The sequence below is a fragment of the Phyllobates terribilis genome, unplaced genomic scaffold (assembly GCF_046119375.1).
Source record: "Phyllobates terribilis strain yellow unplaced genomic scaffold, ASM4611937v1 Scaffold_9__5_contigs__length_417890890, whole genome shotgun sequence".
Taxonomy (NCBI): domain Eukaryota; kingdom Metazoa; phylum Chordata; class Amphibia; order Anura; family Dendrobatidae; genus Phyllobates; species Phyllobates terribilis.
Genome location: NW_027362769.1, coordinates 102356049 through 102375577, shown reverse-complemented (window position 1 = coordinate 102375577; position 19529 = coordinate 102356049). Strand labels below are relative to the sequence as shown.

Genomic DNA, 19529 nt, shown 5'->3' with positions numbered 1-19529 from the left:
ATTTTGCTTTGGCTTTTATCCTAAGTCATATGGCAAGGGTCATTAAAGGGTTGATATTGACTTTTAGGATCGCTACTTCCAATAGGTGGCGCTAGAGTTCTAGTCCTCTTCCTCTCTGAAGAGACAATTTGCATATGCAAAGAATGAACATGCTACTTCTTTTAATTGCTTTATTGTTAGCGAACTCTGAAGTGGTTATAAGAAGTAACAAAAGACTGAACATGTGCACAGCAAAGTTGTTGTTACATTGTTCTGCATTTTGTTCACTTTTATGGTGGTTTTGCGACATTTTTTCATGCTGAATCTGCCTGAAAAAATACATATCCTAATGGTAGTACAACCTTTTAAACTAAGGACATTGATTTTTGAAATTATAAAAGTAACATAAAAAAGCACAAAATACTACAGATTTCTTTTGGAGTTATATTACCTTTTCAATGTGACATAAAATAAGAGTTTCATAAATATATTACCATTTAATGACAGATTCCCTTTAAACATTCCTCCAACCAAACACTCATGACACTACCATCGCGTTCACACAAAGTATTTTTTAGTTAACCCAAACCCAGGACAGGAACCTAAAGAGAGAAGGTGTCACATTTTCCTTCCATCTTTAGAATTCTAGCTAGAAGGAATAAATAGGCATGAGACAACCATGGCCCTCTCTCACAGTGCCCTGACACAGGGCCCACACAGCTACGAATCGCTGCTCCCCATTAATATTCTTCACATGAACGTCATAACTTCACAATGACACGTCCCGAGTGTGCACGTCTCATGGCTTATAAGGGAATCCCTGCAGCGATTCTCATTCAGAAGTTGATTTCTTTAGATAGGCGATAAGATCTAAGCGCTCATTTTTCTTCTTGATACCAGCAAAGATCATCTTGGTTCCGGGAATATACTTCTTTGGGTTCTCCAGATATTCGAAAAGAGTATCTTCTCCCCAAACAATACCTGTGAAAGTACAAGAAGATATTAGGGCATATAGAAAAGAGTACGACAACAATATTCTTGGGCAAACTGTAGTGAAGAAAGTAGTCTTCCTCTCTGGGAGGGAAGGTCTTTGCCTCTCCGCTCCTGCTCTCCTGTCTGGGAGGGAAGGTCTTTGCCTCTCCGCTCCCGCTCTCCCGACTGGGAGGGAAGGTCTTTGCCTCTCCGCTCCCGCTCTCCCGACTGGGAGGGAAGGTCTTTGCTTCTCCGCTCCCGCTCTCCCGACTGGGAGGGAAGGTCTTTGCCTCTCCGCTCCCGCTCTCCCGACTGGGAGGGAAGGTCTTTGCTTCTCCGCTCCCGCTCTCTCGACTGGGAGGGAAGGTCTTTGCCTCTCCGCTCCCGCTCTCCCGACTGGGAGGGAAGGTCTTTGCTTCTCCGCTCCCGCTCTCCCGACTGGGAGGGAAGGTCTTTGCCTCTCCGCTCCCGCTCTCCCGTCCGGGAGGGAAGGTCTTTGCCTCTCCGCTCCTGCTCTCCTGTCTGGGAGGGAAGGTCTTTGCCTCTCCGCTCCCGCTCTCCTGTCTGGGAGGGAAGGTCTTTGCCTCTCCGCACCAGCTCTCCTGTCTGGGAGGGAAGGTCTTTGCCTCTCCGCTCCCGCTCTCCTGTCTGGGAGGGAAGGTCTTTGCCTCTCCGCACCAGCTCTCCTGTCTGGGAGGGAAGGTCTTTGCCTCTCTGCCCCTGCTTTCCTGTCTGTCAGACTGCACACAGGCATAAAAGAGTCAGGCTTTCAGTTTTGGGCAGACAAGTTATTAGACAATGGCTGGATCAATGTATAACGGGATGTGAGTGGAAATGAATTTCCAGTACTTATAGTGCTGGCACGATGTGGATGAAGAGGAACCACCCATTTAAAATGAAAGTGGATACCAAGTTACAGATCATGGGAATATGAGCAATTTCTTGACATAGACTGCTATGGAAGCCAAAAGCGATTTAAGCATATTGTGAAGATGAGAGCAGCAAGAACATTTTTTTAGGTTGTGTGCCCAATGATGCGTTTTTTAAGCGTTTCCGCAGCGGCAAAAACGCTGCAGAAACGCTTAAAAAACGCATGGTAGAAGGCCTGCCATGTTCCCCAATGATAATCCGCATGTGCTGTGCACATGCTGCGGAAATTTCCGTTGCAGATTATCATTGCGGAAAAAAACGCAGCACTACCAATTATTTTGCGGAAGTGCTGCGTTTTCGCCGCCATTGACTTGCATTAGAACGCGTGCATTCTGCTTCACTAGATAAGCACATGCGGAATACATGCGTTCAATGTGCGGATGGTACCCAGGTCTAGAGGAGAGGAGACTCTCCTCCGGACCCGGGTACCATAGAAAACTGTAAAAAAAAGAATAAAATAAAAAATAAAGATTATATTTACCTTCTGATGGCCCCCGCTACACTCGTCCTTTCATGCCGGCAGCTAGCGATGGACTGGAGGACCTGCGCTGACGTCATAGTCATGTGACGGGTCACGCGACGCTGACGTCGGCAGGTCCTTCAGTGTACCGCTGCCGGCAGCCAGGACAGAGGGAAGCAAGACACCGGGGGCCATCAGAAGGTAAGTATACATTTGTTTTTTTATTTTTTTACCATTCTTTCGGTCACAGTATATAAATCCATGCCGGTTACATGGATTTATATAGTGTGACCAAGTTGTCAAGCACTTTCCAAGTGATGCTAAAATCGCTTGGAAAGCGCTTGACAACCCGCATGCGGAAATGCATGTGAAGAACGCTTCACATCCGCATGTCCCTGGCAGGAAAACGCATGTACAATCCGCATGTACAATCCGCATGTGTTTTTTCTGTCATGGAGATGCAGAAACGCTCAGGAAAAAATCCTGAGCATTTCTGCATCGTGGGCACATAGCCTAACTCTGGTTGGATGAAATGGTAAGACTGCTTTAAGAGTTCAATGGTACTTATAATGAATGCCAGCATCTAATTTTCTACAGAAGGCGTCAACCAATGCACTTGTAGTTTGTGTATATTAAAAGGTGTATTTCCATCTCCAAATTCCTATCCAAATACGTAGATGTAATAATAATATTAGCAAATACCTCCAATTAGAAATGTAGTATAGTTCTTCAGATTTGCTATGTCTCTTACCCCATGTGCAGGGCATTGCAGTAGCTTAGGTATCCATGTTTACGACCACTAAGAGCCAACTGTTACTATATGAGTGGTCATAACTATGGATACCTAAACTACTACTGCGCATGGAGTAAGCGACATAGCGAATCAGAAGAACTATACTACATTTCTAATTAGAGGTATTTGCTAATATTATTATTATTACATCTAACACATATTGTGATAGGATCTTGGAGATAGGAATATCCCTTTAAGCGCTTCCTGACATCAGGTCTCCATGTATGTAGCAAGCTCGGCAGCTGAGCCCACACCATACCCGGCAGATGGAGGCTGCGTTACACAGCCAGCATCTGCCTGTAACTGCTCCGAACCTTAGTCTGCTGTTAATCACTGACAGCTGAATTTAAATAACGTGAACAAGAGGTGCACAAATTTGTATTGATAAAAACGTCAGCTCACCACACACAAACCAAGCCCTCACAAGATGACGTCAATGAAAAAATAAAAACATTATAAGTCTCTTAAAATGAAGACACGAGCATTTTTTTTAAATAAACTTACAAATTGTTTTTTTTACTTCAAATAAAATTTAAAAAAAAAAAAAAAAAAAGCAGAATAATACAGACCTGGAGAATCGTACTGTCTTGTCATTTTTACCGAACAATGACAATTAAATGTAATGTAAAATCCAAAAAACAATGAGTTTTTTTTTCCACTGCACTTGAAATGTATTTCTTGTTTTTTAATACATTTTTTTGGTAAAGTGTATGGTGTCATTCAAAACTACAACTTGTCCCGCTAAAATCAAGCCCTCATGCAACCACATTAATGGAAATATAAAAAAAGTAAAGCTCTTGGAAAAAGAGGCTCTTGCAAGAAAAACCCAAAAAATTGTCCTCATTGCTCATTTTGTTCAAAAACCTTCTGGTGTATTGCGATGACATGACGAGGACAATGAGCTTTCCCTAGTCGCTCACCTTTGCTTTTGTTCGCATCCGTGTAAGAAAACCCTGCGGCCTGGCCGGTTTTACGCCCAAATAATCCCCACAAGTTGGGTCCGGTTTTATGTTTTCCGTTCTTCTCCACCATATGGCACTGCGCACACTTCTGCACAAAGATCTTCTTCCCTTTCTCTACATCTCCCATATTGAATCCGGCCAATGAACTTTGAAACAATATAAAAATAAAATTAAGAAACAGAAAACTTGTATAAGCTCATAACAACTAGATTAAAGGGAATGTCCGCATGTATGAAGTGTGGAGGTCTCGTGCTGTCTTACAAAACGTAACGTTCTGTAATTTTATATTCCTACAATGTCATATTGTCATATGATTGTAGAAATGTGAATGTGGGCACATTACGGCCTATAAGAGATCACAATATGACAGTCGTCTACTAGGTAACTGCATGGGAGCTGCCAGCAGCGGATCTTGATGGTTTGCACATTTGTGCATTCAGAGGCAGAACATTCCTCAGACAACCATTAAAAGGAATCTGTCACCCCCTGGGACTTATCTGACCTCTAATATAGGCATACAGGTGATAGAAATGTAAATCTATACCTACCAGTATGTCCAATATTAGAGGTCTGGTTTCAGTGAAATGTCTTTTTATTCCTACAAGTTTCTGATGGGTTCCAGTCCCGGGGACTGGAAGAAATCCCTGCCTCCTCAGTGAATTACAATATTTCCCCCCTCCCCGGCATGTCACAGTGCCTGGATTTGGCTGCTGCAACTGCACATCACAGGGCACTGTGACATGCAGGGGAGGGGGGAGACATTGTAATTCACACAGTAAGCGGGGATTTCTTCCAGTCCCCGACTCCACAGCATCAGAAACTTGATTGAATAAAAAGACATTTCACAGCAACAAGACCATTAATATGAGGCATACAGGTAAGTATAGATTTACATTTCTATCACCTGCATGCCCATATTAGAGGTCAGATAAGTGCCAGGGGTGACAGATTCCCTGTAATATCCTCACTGATAGCAGTTGAGGCTGTATGTGCCAGGATTTCTGCATGTGGAGCTCATAGTTAACAATGAATAAATCAAGATGTTTTGAAAATGTTGTTTTCATTTTTTCCTCATTCGCATATAATTAACATGTCTCCATCCTGTGATTCCATAATTCCACAACTTTTACTTCTCGGTGTTGAGATTTAAATGTTGAGGAGTGTGTACATACACATTATAAATAAATTGAAAAAAATATATATACAGTACAGACCAAAAGTTTGGACACACCTTTTCATTTAAAGATTTTTCTGTATTTTCATGACTATGAAAATTGTACATTCACACTGAAGGTATCAAAACTATGAATTAACACATGTGGAATTATATACTTAACAAAAAAGTGTGAAACAACTGAAAATATGTCTTATATTCTAGGTTCTTCAAAGTAGCCACCTTTTGCTTTGATGACTGCTTTGCACACTCTTGGCATTCTCTTGATGAGCTTCAAGAGGTAGTCACCGGAAATGGTCTTCACTTCACAGGTGTGCCCTGTCAGGTTTAATAAGTGGGATTTCTTGCCTTATAAATGGGGTTGGGACCATCAGTTGTGTTGTGCAGAAGTCTGGTGGATACACAGCTGATAGTCCTACTGAATAGACTGTTAGAATTTGTATTATGGCAAGAAAAAAGCAGCTAAGTAAAGAAAAACGAGTGGCCATCATTACTTTAAGAAATGAAGGTCAGTCAGTGCGAAAAATTGGGAAAACTTTGAATGTGTCCCCAAGTGCAGTTGCAAAAACCATCAAGCGCTACAAAGAATCTGGCTCACATGAAGACCGCCACAGGAAAGGAAGACCAAGAGTCACCTCTGCTTCTGAGGATAAGTTTATCTGAGTCACCAGCCTCAGAAATCGCAGGTTAACAGCAGCTCAGATTAGAGACCAGGTCAATGCCACACAGAGTTCTAGCAGCAGACACATCTCTACAACAACTGTTAAGAGGAGACTTTGTGCAGCAGGCCTTCATGGTAAAATAGCTGCTAGGAAACCACTGCTAAGGACAGGCAACAAGCAGAAGAGACTTGTTTGGGCTAAAGAACACAAGGAATGGACATTAGACCAGTGGAAATCTGTGCTTTGGTCTGATGAGTCCAAATTTGAGATCTTTGGTTCCAACCACCGTGTCTTTATGCGACGCAGAGAAGGTGAACGGATGGACTCTACATGCCTGGTTCCCACCGTGAAGCATGGAGGAGGAGGTGTGATGGTGTGGGGGTGCTTTGCTGGTGACACTGTTGGGGATTTATTCAAAATTGAAGGCATACTGAACCAGTATGGCTACCACAGCATCTTGCAGCGGCATGCTATTCCATCCGGTTTGCGTTTAGTTGGACCATCATTTATTTTTCAACAGGTCAATGACCCCAAACACACCTCCAGGCTGTGTAAGGGCTATTTGACCAAGAAAGAGAGTGATGGGGTGCTACGCCAGATGACCTGGCCTCCACAGTCACCAGACCTGAACCCAATCGAGATGGTTTGGGGTGAACTGGACCGCAGAGTGAAGGCAAAAGGGCCAACAAGTGCTAAGCATCTCTGGGAACTCCTTCAAGATTGTTGGAAGACCATTTCCGGTGACTATCTCTTGAAGCTCATCAAGAGAATGCAAAGAGTGTGCAAAGCAGCCATCAAAGCAAAAGGTGGCTACTTTGAAGAACCTAGAATATAAGACATATTTTCAGTTGTTTCACACTTTTTTGCTAAGTATATAATTCCACATGTGTTAATCCATAGTTTTGATGCCTTCAGTGTGAATGTACAATTTTCATAGTCATGAAAATACAGAAAAATCTTTAAATGAGGTGTGTCCAAACTTTTGGTCTGTACTGTATATATATATATATATTACAAATGACAGCTACAGTTTAACTACTGATATTGGCATTTAAATGGTTCTGTCAGGCTTGTAGGGTGACATCGCATCCATCACTGCCGTCACTCTACCTCCATCATTTATGGATTCTGCCCCCAGTTCTGACATTATTCATGTCACCTGACAAATGACATGACATCATACATGTCGCCTGTGAGGTCACCTGATATATGACATCATACATACTGCCTGTGTGGTCACCTGATATAGGACATCATACATGTCGCCTGATATATGACATCATACATGCCGCCTGTGCAGTCACCAGACCTATGGGTCACCTGATATAGGACATCATACATGCCATCTGTGCAGTCACCAGACCTATGACATCATACATACCGCCTGTGCAGTCACTTGACCTATGACATCATACATGCCACCTGTGCAGTCACTTGACCTATGACATCATACATGTCGCCTGTACGTCACCTGATATATGACATCATACATACCGCCTGTGTGGTAACCAGACCTATGACATCATACATGTCACCTGTGCAGTCATCTGACCTATGACATCATACATGCCGCCTGTGCAGTCACCTGACCTATGACATCATACATGCCGCCTGTGCGGTCACCTGACCTATGACATCATACATGCCGCCTGTGCGGTCACCTGATAGATTACATCATACATACTGCCTGTGTGGTCACCTGATATAGGACATCATACATGTCGCCTGTGCGTCACCTGATATATGACATCATACATACCGCCTGTGTGGTCACCAGACCTATGACATCATACATGCTACCTGTGCGGTCATCTGACCTATGACATCATACATGCCGCCTGTGCAGTCACCTGACCTATGACATCATACATGCCGCCTGTGCAGTCACCTGACCTATGACATCATACATGCCGCCTGTGCAGTCACTTGACCTATGACATCATACATGCCACCTGTGCAGTCACCAGACCTATGACATCATACATGCCACCTGTGCGGTCACCTGACCTATGACATCATACATGCCGCCTGTGCAGTCACCTGACCTATGACATCATACATGCCACCTGTGCGATCACCTGACATATGACATCATACATGCCACCAGTGCGGTCACCTGACATATGACATCATACATGCCACCTGTGCGATCACCTGACATATGACATCATACATGCCGCCTGTGCGATCACCTGACATATGACATCATACATGCCACCAGTGCAGTCACCTGACCTATGACATCATACATGCCGCCTGTGCAGTCACCAGACCTATGACATCATACATGCCGCCTGTGCAGTCACCTGACCTATGACATCATACATGCCACCTGTGCAGTCACCTGACCTATGACATCATACATGCCACCTGTGCAGTCACCTGACCTATGACATCATACATGCCACCTGGGCAGTCATCAGACCTATGACATCATACATGCCGCCTGTGCAGTCACTTGACCTATGACATCATACATGCCGCCTGTGCAGTCACCTGACCTATGACATCATACATGCCGCCTGTGCAGTCACCTGACCTATGACATCATACATGCCGCCTGTGCAGTCACCAGACCTATGACATCATACATGCCGCCTGTGCAGTCACCTGATCTATGACATCATACATGCCGCCTGTGCAGTCACCTGACCTATGACATCATACATGCCACCTGTGCAGTCATCAGACCTGACATCATACATGCCGCCTGTGCAGTTACTTGACCTATGACATCATACATGCCGCCTGTGCAGTCACCTGACCTATGACATCATACACACGCCGTCAGATGACATCACCTCCTTTACTCGCACAGACCTAGCTCTGACATTTTGGACACTGTGGTGATTTTGGACGTTTCTCAGCTTTTCCTGGTAGACAATGCACAGGGGTGGGCAGAATGCAGCGCGGGTCAGCTCCGACCCCACTACGGCTCATGTACTCAGCCTCCATGAACCCCCCTCCACCCTGTCTCACCGGACTGTTCAGTAACCTGGCGGCGCCCACGGGTGACCTCTTTGGTTTCGCACGACGACCACTTCAGGACACGAAGGTGTCACATAACCCCAGCCAATCAGCGCGGAGCGAAGACGTGCATGACGTCACTGCAGCTATCCCGCCGGTGCCCCGCCCTGCGACGCGCTGTTTCTCCAATGGCATTAGCCTATTCTCTGTTTCCAGCGCTGTGATTGGCTGAGTGGATGTGGTGGGCGTAGTCGTTTTCGATGTCACCTTAAATAGAAATGGCGCATGAGACATCCGGGGAGGATGTTGACTTGTGCAGTGTTCTGGGAAATTGGCTGTGTAGAACCAGTAGTCTCAGCACGCCCGACTTATAGAATGAGACCTGTAATAGTTGGGCTGGAGGGGCGCTTATGTTTCCAAACTAACTATAAAACTGCCCTTGTTGCCCATAGCAACCAATCACAGTGCAGCGTTTATTTTCAAAATGTAGTTAATTAAATGAAAGCTAATCTGTGATTGGCTGCTGTGGACAACAAGGCCAGTTTTACTCTAAGACAGGTTTGATAAATGTGGGGCCTGTGCAGTGCAATTTAGACTGTTTTTGAAAACCCTACTCATCCTCCCCAGGTCCAGCGCAGAGTCCCCAGTATCTGTTACTGTCTGCAGTGCTGATGTCCTGTCAACCGCATGGCAACCAATCAGCTCAGTGGCTTGTGCTGTCAACTCAGGCAGAGCTCACTGATTGGCTGCAGCGCAGAGACTAAACGCTGGACCAGGGGAGGGCGAGTAAAGAAGACTTTGTTAAAAAAAAAAAATTGAGGAAAGAGGTTTTCTGAAACCGGGAAACCCCTTTAAGGCCATGTGTGCACAGAGTTTATTTTTTCAGGTGGATTCTGCCCGCAATCCGACATCATGACATGAACATAATGCACAGCAATGTCAAAGCAACATTGCTGTGCGCATTACATTCTTTAACTACTTCGGGGATCACCTGAGATAACGTGGCGGGCGCGCCAGAGACTGTAAGACGCCGCGTGTACACAGCCTAAATGATGCCATCCGGGGCAGGAATCTGTTAGGATGTCCTCACTCCCCATCAGTGTGACAGAATGACAAGAAATTTATTTGTTTACAAAATTCAGGGTTTTTTTTCCCAATAAAAATATATATAAAAAAAATATTAAACAAGTTTGGTATTACCATAATGATACTGACCTAAAGAATTGTTACCAGGAGACTTTTTTTTGCCGCACACTGAACACTGTAAAAACAAAAATCAAAAAAAAACTTTTTTTTTTTTCGTTACTTTGCTCCACTCGGAATATTTTTCAATTTTCTAAATACATGATATGGTAAAATGAATGGTGCCATGCAAAATTACAACTCTTTCTACAGAGAAACCTTCATGTGACTATGTCAATGGGAAAGAGAAGAAGAGAGAAAAATTAAAATTGGCCCAATTTTGGCAGAGGCCAAGCATATGCACTCCATTCAAGACAGTGCTCTGCAGGGCCACACCGTTAGGCCACGTTCACACATTCAGTATTTGGTCAGTATTTTACATCAGTATTTGTAAGTCAAAACCAGGAGTAGGTGAAAAATACAGAAGTGGTGACGAGTTTCTATTATACTTTTCCTCTGATTGTTCCACTCCTGGTTTTGGCTTACAACTACTGATATAAAATACTGACCGTGTGAACGTGGCCCAAGTTTAGTAACATGTCAATTCTTTTGGTGTCTATCGATGGGAAGACACAAAATATAAAGAAGTCTCCCGGGCATTTTTTGGTAATTTTTTTTAGCGATCCACCGCACTAAATGTTTTGGTTTCTTCATTGCTTTGTGGATTTATAAAAACGTCTGGAAAATACTGGTAAAAAAAATGCCCAAAAAAGTGTAAAAAGTAAAAGATCCAAAAAAGCAAAAGAAAAAAAAAACAGAGATTACAAAACCCCAGAGAAAAGGAGGGATTCCTGAAGAATATTCTGCTTGAAAATCTGACGTTTTTTGAACATTGGAAAAACACCGTGTGCACACAGTCTGATAATAAAGACACCATATGTACAGTCTGATAATAAAGACACCGTGTGCGCACAGTCTGATAATAAAGACACCGTGTGCGCACAGTCTGATAATAAAGACACCGTGTGCGCACAGTCTGATAATAAAGACACCGTGTGCGCACAGTCTGATAATAAAGACACCGTGTGCACACAGTCTGATAATAAAGACACCGTGTGCGCACAGTCTGATAATAAAGACACCGTGTGCGCACAGTCTGATAATAAAGACACTGTCTGCGCAGTCTGATAATAACAACACCGTGTGCGCAGTCTGATAATAAAGACACCGTGTGCGCAGTCTGATAATAAAGACACCGTGTGCACACAGTCTGATAATAAAGACACCGTGTGCGCACAGTCTGATAATAAAGACACCGTGTGCGCAGTCTGATAATAAAGACACCGTGTGCGCACAGTCTGATAATAAAGACACCGTGTGCACACAGTCTGATAATAAAGACACCGTGTGCGCAGTCTGATAATAAAGACACCGTGTGCGCAGTCTGATAATAAAGACACCGCGTGCACACAGTCTGATAATAAAGACACCGTGTGCGCAGTCTGATAATAAAGACACCGCGTGTGCACAGCCTGATAATAAAGACACGGTGTGCGCAGTCTGATAATAAAGACACCGCGTGCACACAGTCTGATAATAAAGACACCGTGTGCGCACAGCCTGATAATAAAGACACGGTGTGCGCAGTCTGATAATAAAGACACCGTGTGCACACAGTCTGATAATAAAGACACCGTGTGCGCACAGTCTGATAATAAAGACACCGTGTGCGCACAGTCTGATAATAAAGACACCGTGTGCACACAGCCTGATAATAAAGACACCGTGTGCGCAGTCTGATAATAAAGACACCGTGTGCGCAGTCTGATAATAAAGACACCGTGTGCGCACAGTCTGATAATAAAGACACCGTGTGCACACAGTCTGATAATAACCACACCGTGTGCACACAGTCTGATAATAAAGACACCGTGTGCGCACAGTCTGATAATAAAGACACCGTGTGCGCACAGCCTGATAATAAAGACACCGTGTGCGCAGTCTGATAATAAAGACACCGTGTGCACACAGTCTGATAATAAAGACACCGTGTGCGCAGTCTGATAATAAAGACACCGTGTGCGCACAGTCTGATAATAAAGACACCGTGTGCACACAGTCTGATAATAAAGACACCGTGTGCGCACAGCCTGATAATAAAGACACTGTGTGCGCAGTCTGATAATAAAGACACCGTGTGCGCACAGTCTGATAATAAAGACACCGTGTGCGCACAGTCTGATAATAAAGACACCGTGTGCGCACAGTCTGATAATAAAGACACCGTGTGCGCACAGCCTGATAATAAAGACACCGTGTGCGCAGTCTGATAATAAAGACACCGTGTGCACACAGTCTGATAATAAAGACACCGTGTGCGCACAGTCTGATAATAAAGACACCGTGTGCACACAGTCTGATAATAACCACACCGTGTGCACACAGTCTGATAATAAAGACACCGTGTGCACACAGTCTGATAATAAAGACACCGTGTGCGCACAGCCTGATAATAAAGACACCGTGTGCACACAGTCTGATAATAAAGACACCGTGTGCGCACAGCCTGATAATAAAGACACTGTGTGCGCAGTCTGATAATAAAGACACCGTGTGCGCACAGTCTGATAATAAAGACACCGTGTGCGCACAGTCTGATAATAAAGACACCGTGTGCGCACAGTCTGATAATAAAGACACCGTGTGCGCACAGCCTGATAATAAAGACACCGTGTGCGCAGTCTGATAATAAAGACACCGTGTGCGCACAGTCTGAAAATAAAGACACCGTGTGCGCACAGTCTGATAATAAAGACACCGTGTGCACACAGTCTGATAATAACCACACCGTGTGCACACAGTCTGATAATAAAGACACCGTGTGCACACAGTCTGATAATAAAGACACCGTGTGCGCACAGCCTGATAATAAAGACACCGTGTGCGCAGTCTGATAATAAAGACACCGTGTGCGCACAGCCTGATAATAAAGACACCGTGTGCGCAGTCTGATAATAAAGACACCGTGTGCGCACAGTCTGATAATAAAGACACCGTGTGCACACAGTCTGATAATAAAGACACCGTGTGCACACAGTCTGATAATAAAGACACCGTGTGCGCAGTCTGATAATAAAGACACCGTGTGCGCACAGTCTGATAATAAAGACACCGTGTGCGCACAGCCTGATAATAAAGACACCGTGTGCACACAGTCTGATAATAAAGACACCGTGTGCACACAGTCTGATAATAAAGACACCGTGTGCGCACAGCCTGATAATAAAGACACCGTGTGCGCAGTCTGATAATAAAGACACCGTGTACACACAGTCTGATAATAAAGACACCGTGTGCGCACAGTCTGATAATAAAGACACCGTGTGCACACAGTCTGATAATAACCACACCGTGTGCACACAGTCTGATAATAAAGACACCGTGTGCGCACAGCCTGATAATAAAGACACCGTGTGCACAGTCTGATAATAAAGACACCGTGTGCGCAGTGTGATAATAACGACACCGTGTGCACACAGTCTGATAATAAAGACACCGTGTGCGCACAGTCTGATAATAAAGACACCGTGTGCGCAGTCTGATAATAAAGACACCGTGTGCGCACAGTCTGATAATAAAGACACCGTGTGCGCACAGTCTGATAATAAAGACACCGTGTGCGCACAGTCTGATAATAAAGACACCGTGTGCGCACAGTCTGATAATAAAGACACCGTGTGCACACAGTCTGATAATAAAGACACCGTGTGCGCACAGTCTGATAATAAAGACACCGTGTGCGCACAGTCTGATAATAAAGACACTGTCTGCGCAGTCTGATAATAACAACACCGTGTGCGCAGTCTGATAATAAAGACACCGTGTGCGCAGTCTGATAATAAAGACACCGTGTGCACACAGTCTGATAATAAAGACACCGTGTGCGCACAGTCTGATAATAAAGACACCGTGTGCGCAGTCTGATAATAAAGACACCGTGTGCGCACAGTCTGATAATAAAGACACCGTGTGCACACAGTCTGATAATAAAGACACCGTGTGCGCAGTCTGATAATAAAGACACCGTGTGCGCAGTCTGATAATAAAGACACCGCGTGCACACAGTCTGATAATAAAGACACCGTGTGCGCAGTCTGATAATAAAGACACCGCGTGTGCACAGCCTGATAATAAAGACACGGTGTGCGCAGTCTGATAATAAAGACACCGCGTGCACACAGTCTGATAATAAAGACACCGTGTGCGCACAGCCTGATAATAAAGACACGGTGTGCGCAGTCTGATAATAAAGACACCGTGTGCACACAGTCTGATAATAAAGACACCGTGTGCGCACAGTCTGATAATAAAGACACCGTGTGCGCACAGTCTGATAATAAAGACACCGTGTGCACACAGCCTGATAATAAAGACACCGTGTGCGCAGTCTGATAATAAAGACACCGTGTGCGCACAGTCTGATAATAAAGACACCGTGTGCACACAGTCTGATAATAACCACACCGTGTGCACACAGTCTGATAATAAAGACATCGTGTGCGCACAGTCTGATAATAAAGACACCGTGTGCGCACAGCCTGATAATAAAGACACCGTGTGCGCAGTCTGATAATAAAGACACCGTGTGCACACAGTCTGATAATAAAGACACCGTGTGCGCAGTCTGATAATAAAGACACCGTGTGCGCACAGTCTGATAATAAAGACACCGTGTGCACACAGTCTGATAATAAAGACACCGTGTGCGCACAGCCTGATAATAAAGACACTGTGTGCGCAGTCTGATAATAAAGACACCGTGTGCGCACAGTCTAATAATAAAGACACCGTGTGCGCACAGTCTGATAATAAAGACACCGTGTGCGCACAGTCTGATAATAAAGACACCGTGTGCGCACAGCCTGATAATAAAGACACCGTGTGCGCAGTCTGATAATAAAGACACCGTGTGCACACAGTCTGATAATAAAGACACCGTGTGCGCACAGTCTGATAATAAAGACACCGTGTGCACACAGTCTGATAATAACCACACCGTGTGCACACAGTCTGATAATAAAGACACCGTGTGCACACAGTCTGATAATAAAGACACCGTGTGCGCACAGCCTGATAATAAAGACACCGTGTGCGCACAGTCTGATAATAAAGACACCGTGTGCGCAGTCTGATAATAAAGACACCGTGTGCGCAGTCTGATAATAAAGACACCGTGTGCGCACAGTCTGAAAATAAAGACACCGTGTGCGCACAGTCTGATAATAAAGACACCGTGTGCACACAGTCTGATAATAACCACACCGTGTGCACACAGTCTGATAATAAAGACACCGTGTGCACACAGTCTGATAATAAAGACACCGTGTGCGCACAGCCTGATAATAAAGACACCGTGTGCGCAGTCTGATAATAAAGACACCGTGTGCGCACAGCCTGATAATAAAGACACCGTGTGCGCAGTCTGATAATAAAGACACCGTGTGCGCACAGTCTGATAATAAAGACACCGTGTGCACACAGTCTGATAATAAAGACACCGTGTGCACACAGTCTGATAATAAAGACACCGTGTGCGCAGTCTGATAATAAAGACACCGTGTGCGCACAGTCTGATAATAAAGACACCGTGTGCGCACAGCCTGATAATAAAGACACCGTGTGCACACAGTCTGATAATAAAGACACCGTGTGCACACAGTCTGATAATAAAGACACCGTGTGCGCACAGCCTGATAATAAAGACACCGTGTGCGCAGTCTGATAATAAAGACACCGTGTACACACAGTCTGATAATAAAGACACCGTGTGCGCACAGTCTGATAATAAAGACACCGTGTGCACACAGTCTGATAATAACCACACCGTGTGCACACAGTCTGATAATAAAGACACCGTGTGCGCACAGCCTGATAATAAAGACACCGTGTGCACAGTCTGATAATAAAGACACCGTGTGCGCAGTGTGATAATAACGACACCGTGTGCACACAGTCTGATAATAAAGACACCGTGTGCGCACAGTCTGATAATAAAGACACCGTGTGCGCAGTCTGATAATAAAGACACCGTGTGCGCACAGTCTGATAATAAAGACACCGTGTGCGCACAGTCTGATAATAAAGACACCGTGTGCGCACAGTCTGATAATAAAGACACCGTGTGCGCAGTCTGATAATAAAGACACCGTGTGCGCACAGCCTGATAATAAAGACACCGTGTGCGCAGTCTGATAATAAAGACACCGCGTGCACACAGTCTGATAATAAAGACACCGTGTGCGCAGTCTGATAATAAAGACACCGCGTGCACACAGTCTGATAATAAAGACACCGTGTGCGCAGTCTGATAATAAAGACACCGCGTGCACACAGTCTGATAATAAAGACACCGTGTGCGCACAGCCTGATAATAAAGACACCGCGTGCGCAGTCTGATAATAAAGACACCGCGTGCACACAGTCTGATAATAAAGACACCGTGTGCACACAGTCTGATAATAAAGACACCGTGTGCGCACAGTCTGATAATAAAGACACCGTGTGCGCACAGTCTGATAATAAAGACACCGTGTGCACACAGTCTGATAATAAAGACACCGTGTGCGCACAGCCTGATAATAAAGACACCGTGTGCGCAGTCTGATAATAAAGACACCGTGTGCGCACAGTCTGATAATAAAGACACCGTGTGCACACAGTCTGATAATAAAGACACCGTGTGCGCACAGCCTGATAATAAAGACACCGTGTGCGCAGTCTGATAATAAAGACACAGTGTGCACACAGTCTGATAATAAAGACACCGTGTGCGCACAGTCTGATAATAAAGACACCGTGTGCGCACAGTCTGATAATAAAGACACCGTGTGCGCACAGCCTGATAATAAAGACACCGTGTGCACACAGTCTGATAATAAAGACACCGTGTGCGCACAGTCTGATAATAAAGACACCGTGTGCGCACAGTCTGATAATAAAGACACCGTGTGCGCACAGCCTGATAATAAAGACACCGTGTGCGCACAGCCTGATAATAAAGACACCGTGTGCGCAGTCTGATAATAAAGACACCGCGTGCACACAGTCTGATAATAAAGACACCGCGTGCACACAGTCTGATAATAAAGACACCGCGTGCACACAGTCTGATAATAAAGACACCGTGTGCGCAGTCTGATAATAAAGACACCGTGTGCGCACAGTCTGATAATAAAGACACCGTGTGCGCACAGTCTGATAATAAAGACACCGTGTGCGCACAGCCTGATAATAAAGACACCGTGTGCGCACAGTCTGATAATAAAGACACCGTGTGCGCAGTCTGATAATAAAGACACCGTGTGTGCACAGTCTGATAATAAAGACACCGTGTGCGCACAGTCTGATAATAAAGACACCGTGTGCGCACAGCCTGATAATAAAGACACCGTATGCGCAGTCTGATAATAAAGACACCGTATGCACACAGTCTGATAATAAAGACACCGTGTGCACACAGTCTGATAATAAAGACACCGTGTGCGCAGTCTGATAATAACGACACCGTGTGCGCAGTATGATAATAACGACACCGTGTGCGCACAGCCTGATAATAAAGACACCGTGTGCGCAGTCTGATAATAAAGACACCGCGTGCACACAGTCTGATAATAAAGACACCGTGTGCGCAGTCTGATAATAAAGACACCGTGTGCGCACAGTCTGATAATAAAGACACCGTGTGCGCACAGTCTGATAATAACGACACCGTGTGCGCAGTATGATAATAACGACACCGTGTGCGCACAGTCTGATAATAACGACACCGTGTGCACACAGTCTGATAATAACGACACCGTGTGCACACAGTCTGATAATACAGACACCGTGTGCGCACAGTCTGATAATAAAGACACCGTGTGCGCAGTCTGATAATAAAGACACCGTGTGCGCACAGTCTGATAATAAAGACACCGTGTGCGCACAGTCTAATAATAAAGACACCGTGTGCGCACAGTCTGATAATAACGACACCGTGTGCGCACAGTCTGATAACGACACCGTGTGCACACAGTCTGTTAATAACGACACCGTGTGCACACAGTCTGATAATAACGACACTGTGTGCACAGTCTGATAATAACGACACCGTGTGCACACAATCTGATAATAACGACACCGTGTGCACACAGTCTGATAATAACGACACCGTGTGCACACAGTCTGATAATAACGACACCGTGTGCACACAGTCTGATAATAACGACACCGTGTGCGCAGTCTGATAATAACGACAGTGTGCACAATCTGATAATAACCACACCGTGTGCACACAGTCTGATAATAACGACACCGTGTGCACACAGTCTGATAATAACGACAGTGTGCACACAGTCTGATAATAACGACAGTGTGCACAATCTGATAATAACCACACCGTGTGCGCACAGTCTGATAATAACGACACCGTGTGCACACAGTCTGATAATAACCACACCGTGTGCACACAGTCTGATAATAACCACACCGTGTGCACACAGTCTGATAATAACGACACCGTGTGCGCAGTCTGATAATAACGACAGTGTGCACAATCTGATAATAACCACACCGTGTGCACACAGTCTGATAATAACGACACCGTGTGCACACAGTCTGATAATAACGACAGTGTGCACACAGTCTGATAATAACGACAGTGTGCACAATCTGATAATAACCACACCGTGTGCACAGTCTGATAATAACGACACCGTGTGCGCACAGTCTGATAATAACGACACCGTGTGCACACAGTCTGATAATAACCACACCGTGTGCACAGTCTGATAATAACCACACCGTGTGCACAGTCTGATAATAACGACACCGTGTGCACAGTCTGATAATAACGACACCGTGTGCACACAGTCTGATAATAACGACACCGTGTGCACACAGTCTGATAATAACCACACCGTGTGCACACAGTCTGATAATAACGACACCGTGTGCACACAGTCTGATGATAACGACACCGTGTGCACACAGTCTGGTAATGGCGCCTTACACAGACAAAAAATATACCACTTCTTATCCTCATGTAGGTATGGTGACTTACCGCACTGTAGGATCGCATTGTCTCATGGTAACATTGTAAGTAATGATAGTAAATCTGGTCTTTGTGACCGTCAGCCTGACAGTCATCAGAAATACAATTCTACTGGATTTCTGCATTTTCTATTATTACTTGCAATGTTTGGACATTGGGACTATATGACCAAAAATATTCGCAGGACACAGTTGGTTGTCCATGGCTGCCAGACCAGAGCCATGAGAAACTCTTCCTACCTGCCGGCCTAAACAGAGCCTTTTCTGATTAGTAGGCCCTGCACAGAGTCATCAATGCAGCGTGATGCACACATGACATCTAAAAAAAAAAACCCTTCTTGAATGTGAGGGCTCGCTCACACTGCCGTACAGTCCATCATGCCAATTATGCTAATGACACTCAGCTCAAACTTTGATC

At 44.8% G+C, this 19529-nt stretch overlaps 1 protein-coding gene across 1 annotated transcript; it reads right to left on the bottom strand.

Moving 5' to 3' along the window:
• Positions 1-409: 409 nt before the first annotated feature.
• On the bottom strand, positions 410-9071 carry LOC141161686 (cytochrome c, somatic). The gene is made up of 3 exons (XM_073646877.1): positions 8912-9071; positions 4055-4242; positions 410-960 (listed from the first exon to the last, which is right to left on the bottom strand). Exons 2-3 carry the CDS (start codon positions 4221-4223, stop codon positions 812-814), a joined length of 318 nt encoding a protein of 105 aa, XP_073502978.1. The 5' UTR covers positions 4224-4242; positions 8912-9071; the 3' UTR covers positions 410-811.
• Positions 9072-19529: the final 10458 nt, after the last annotated feature.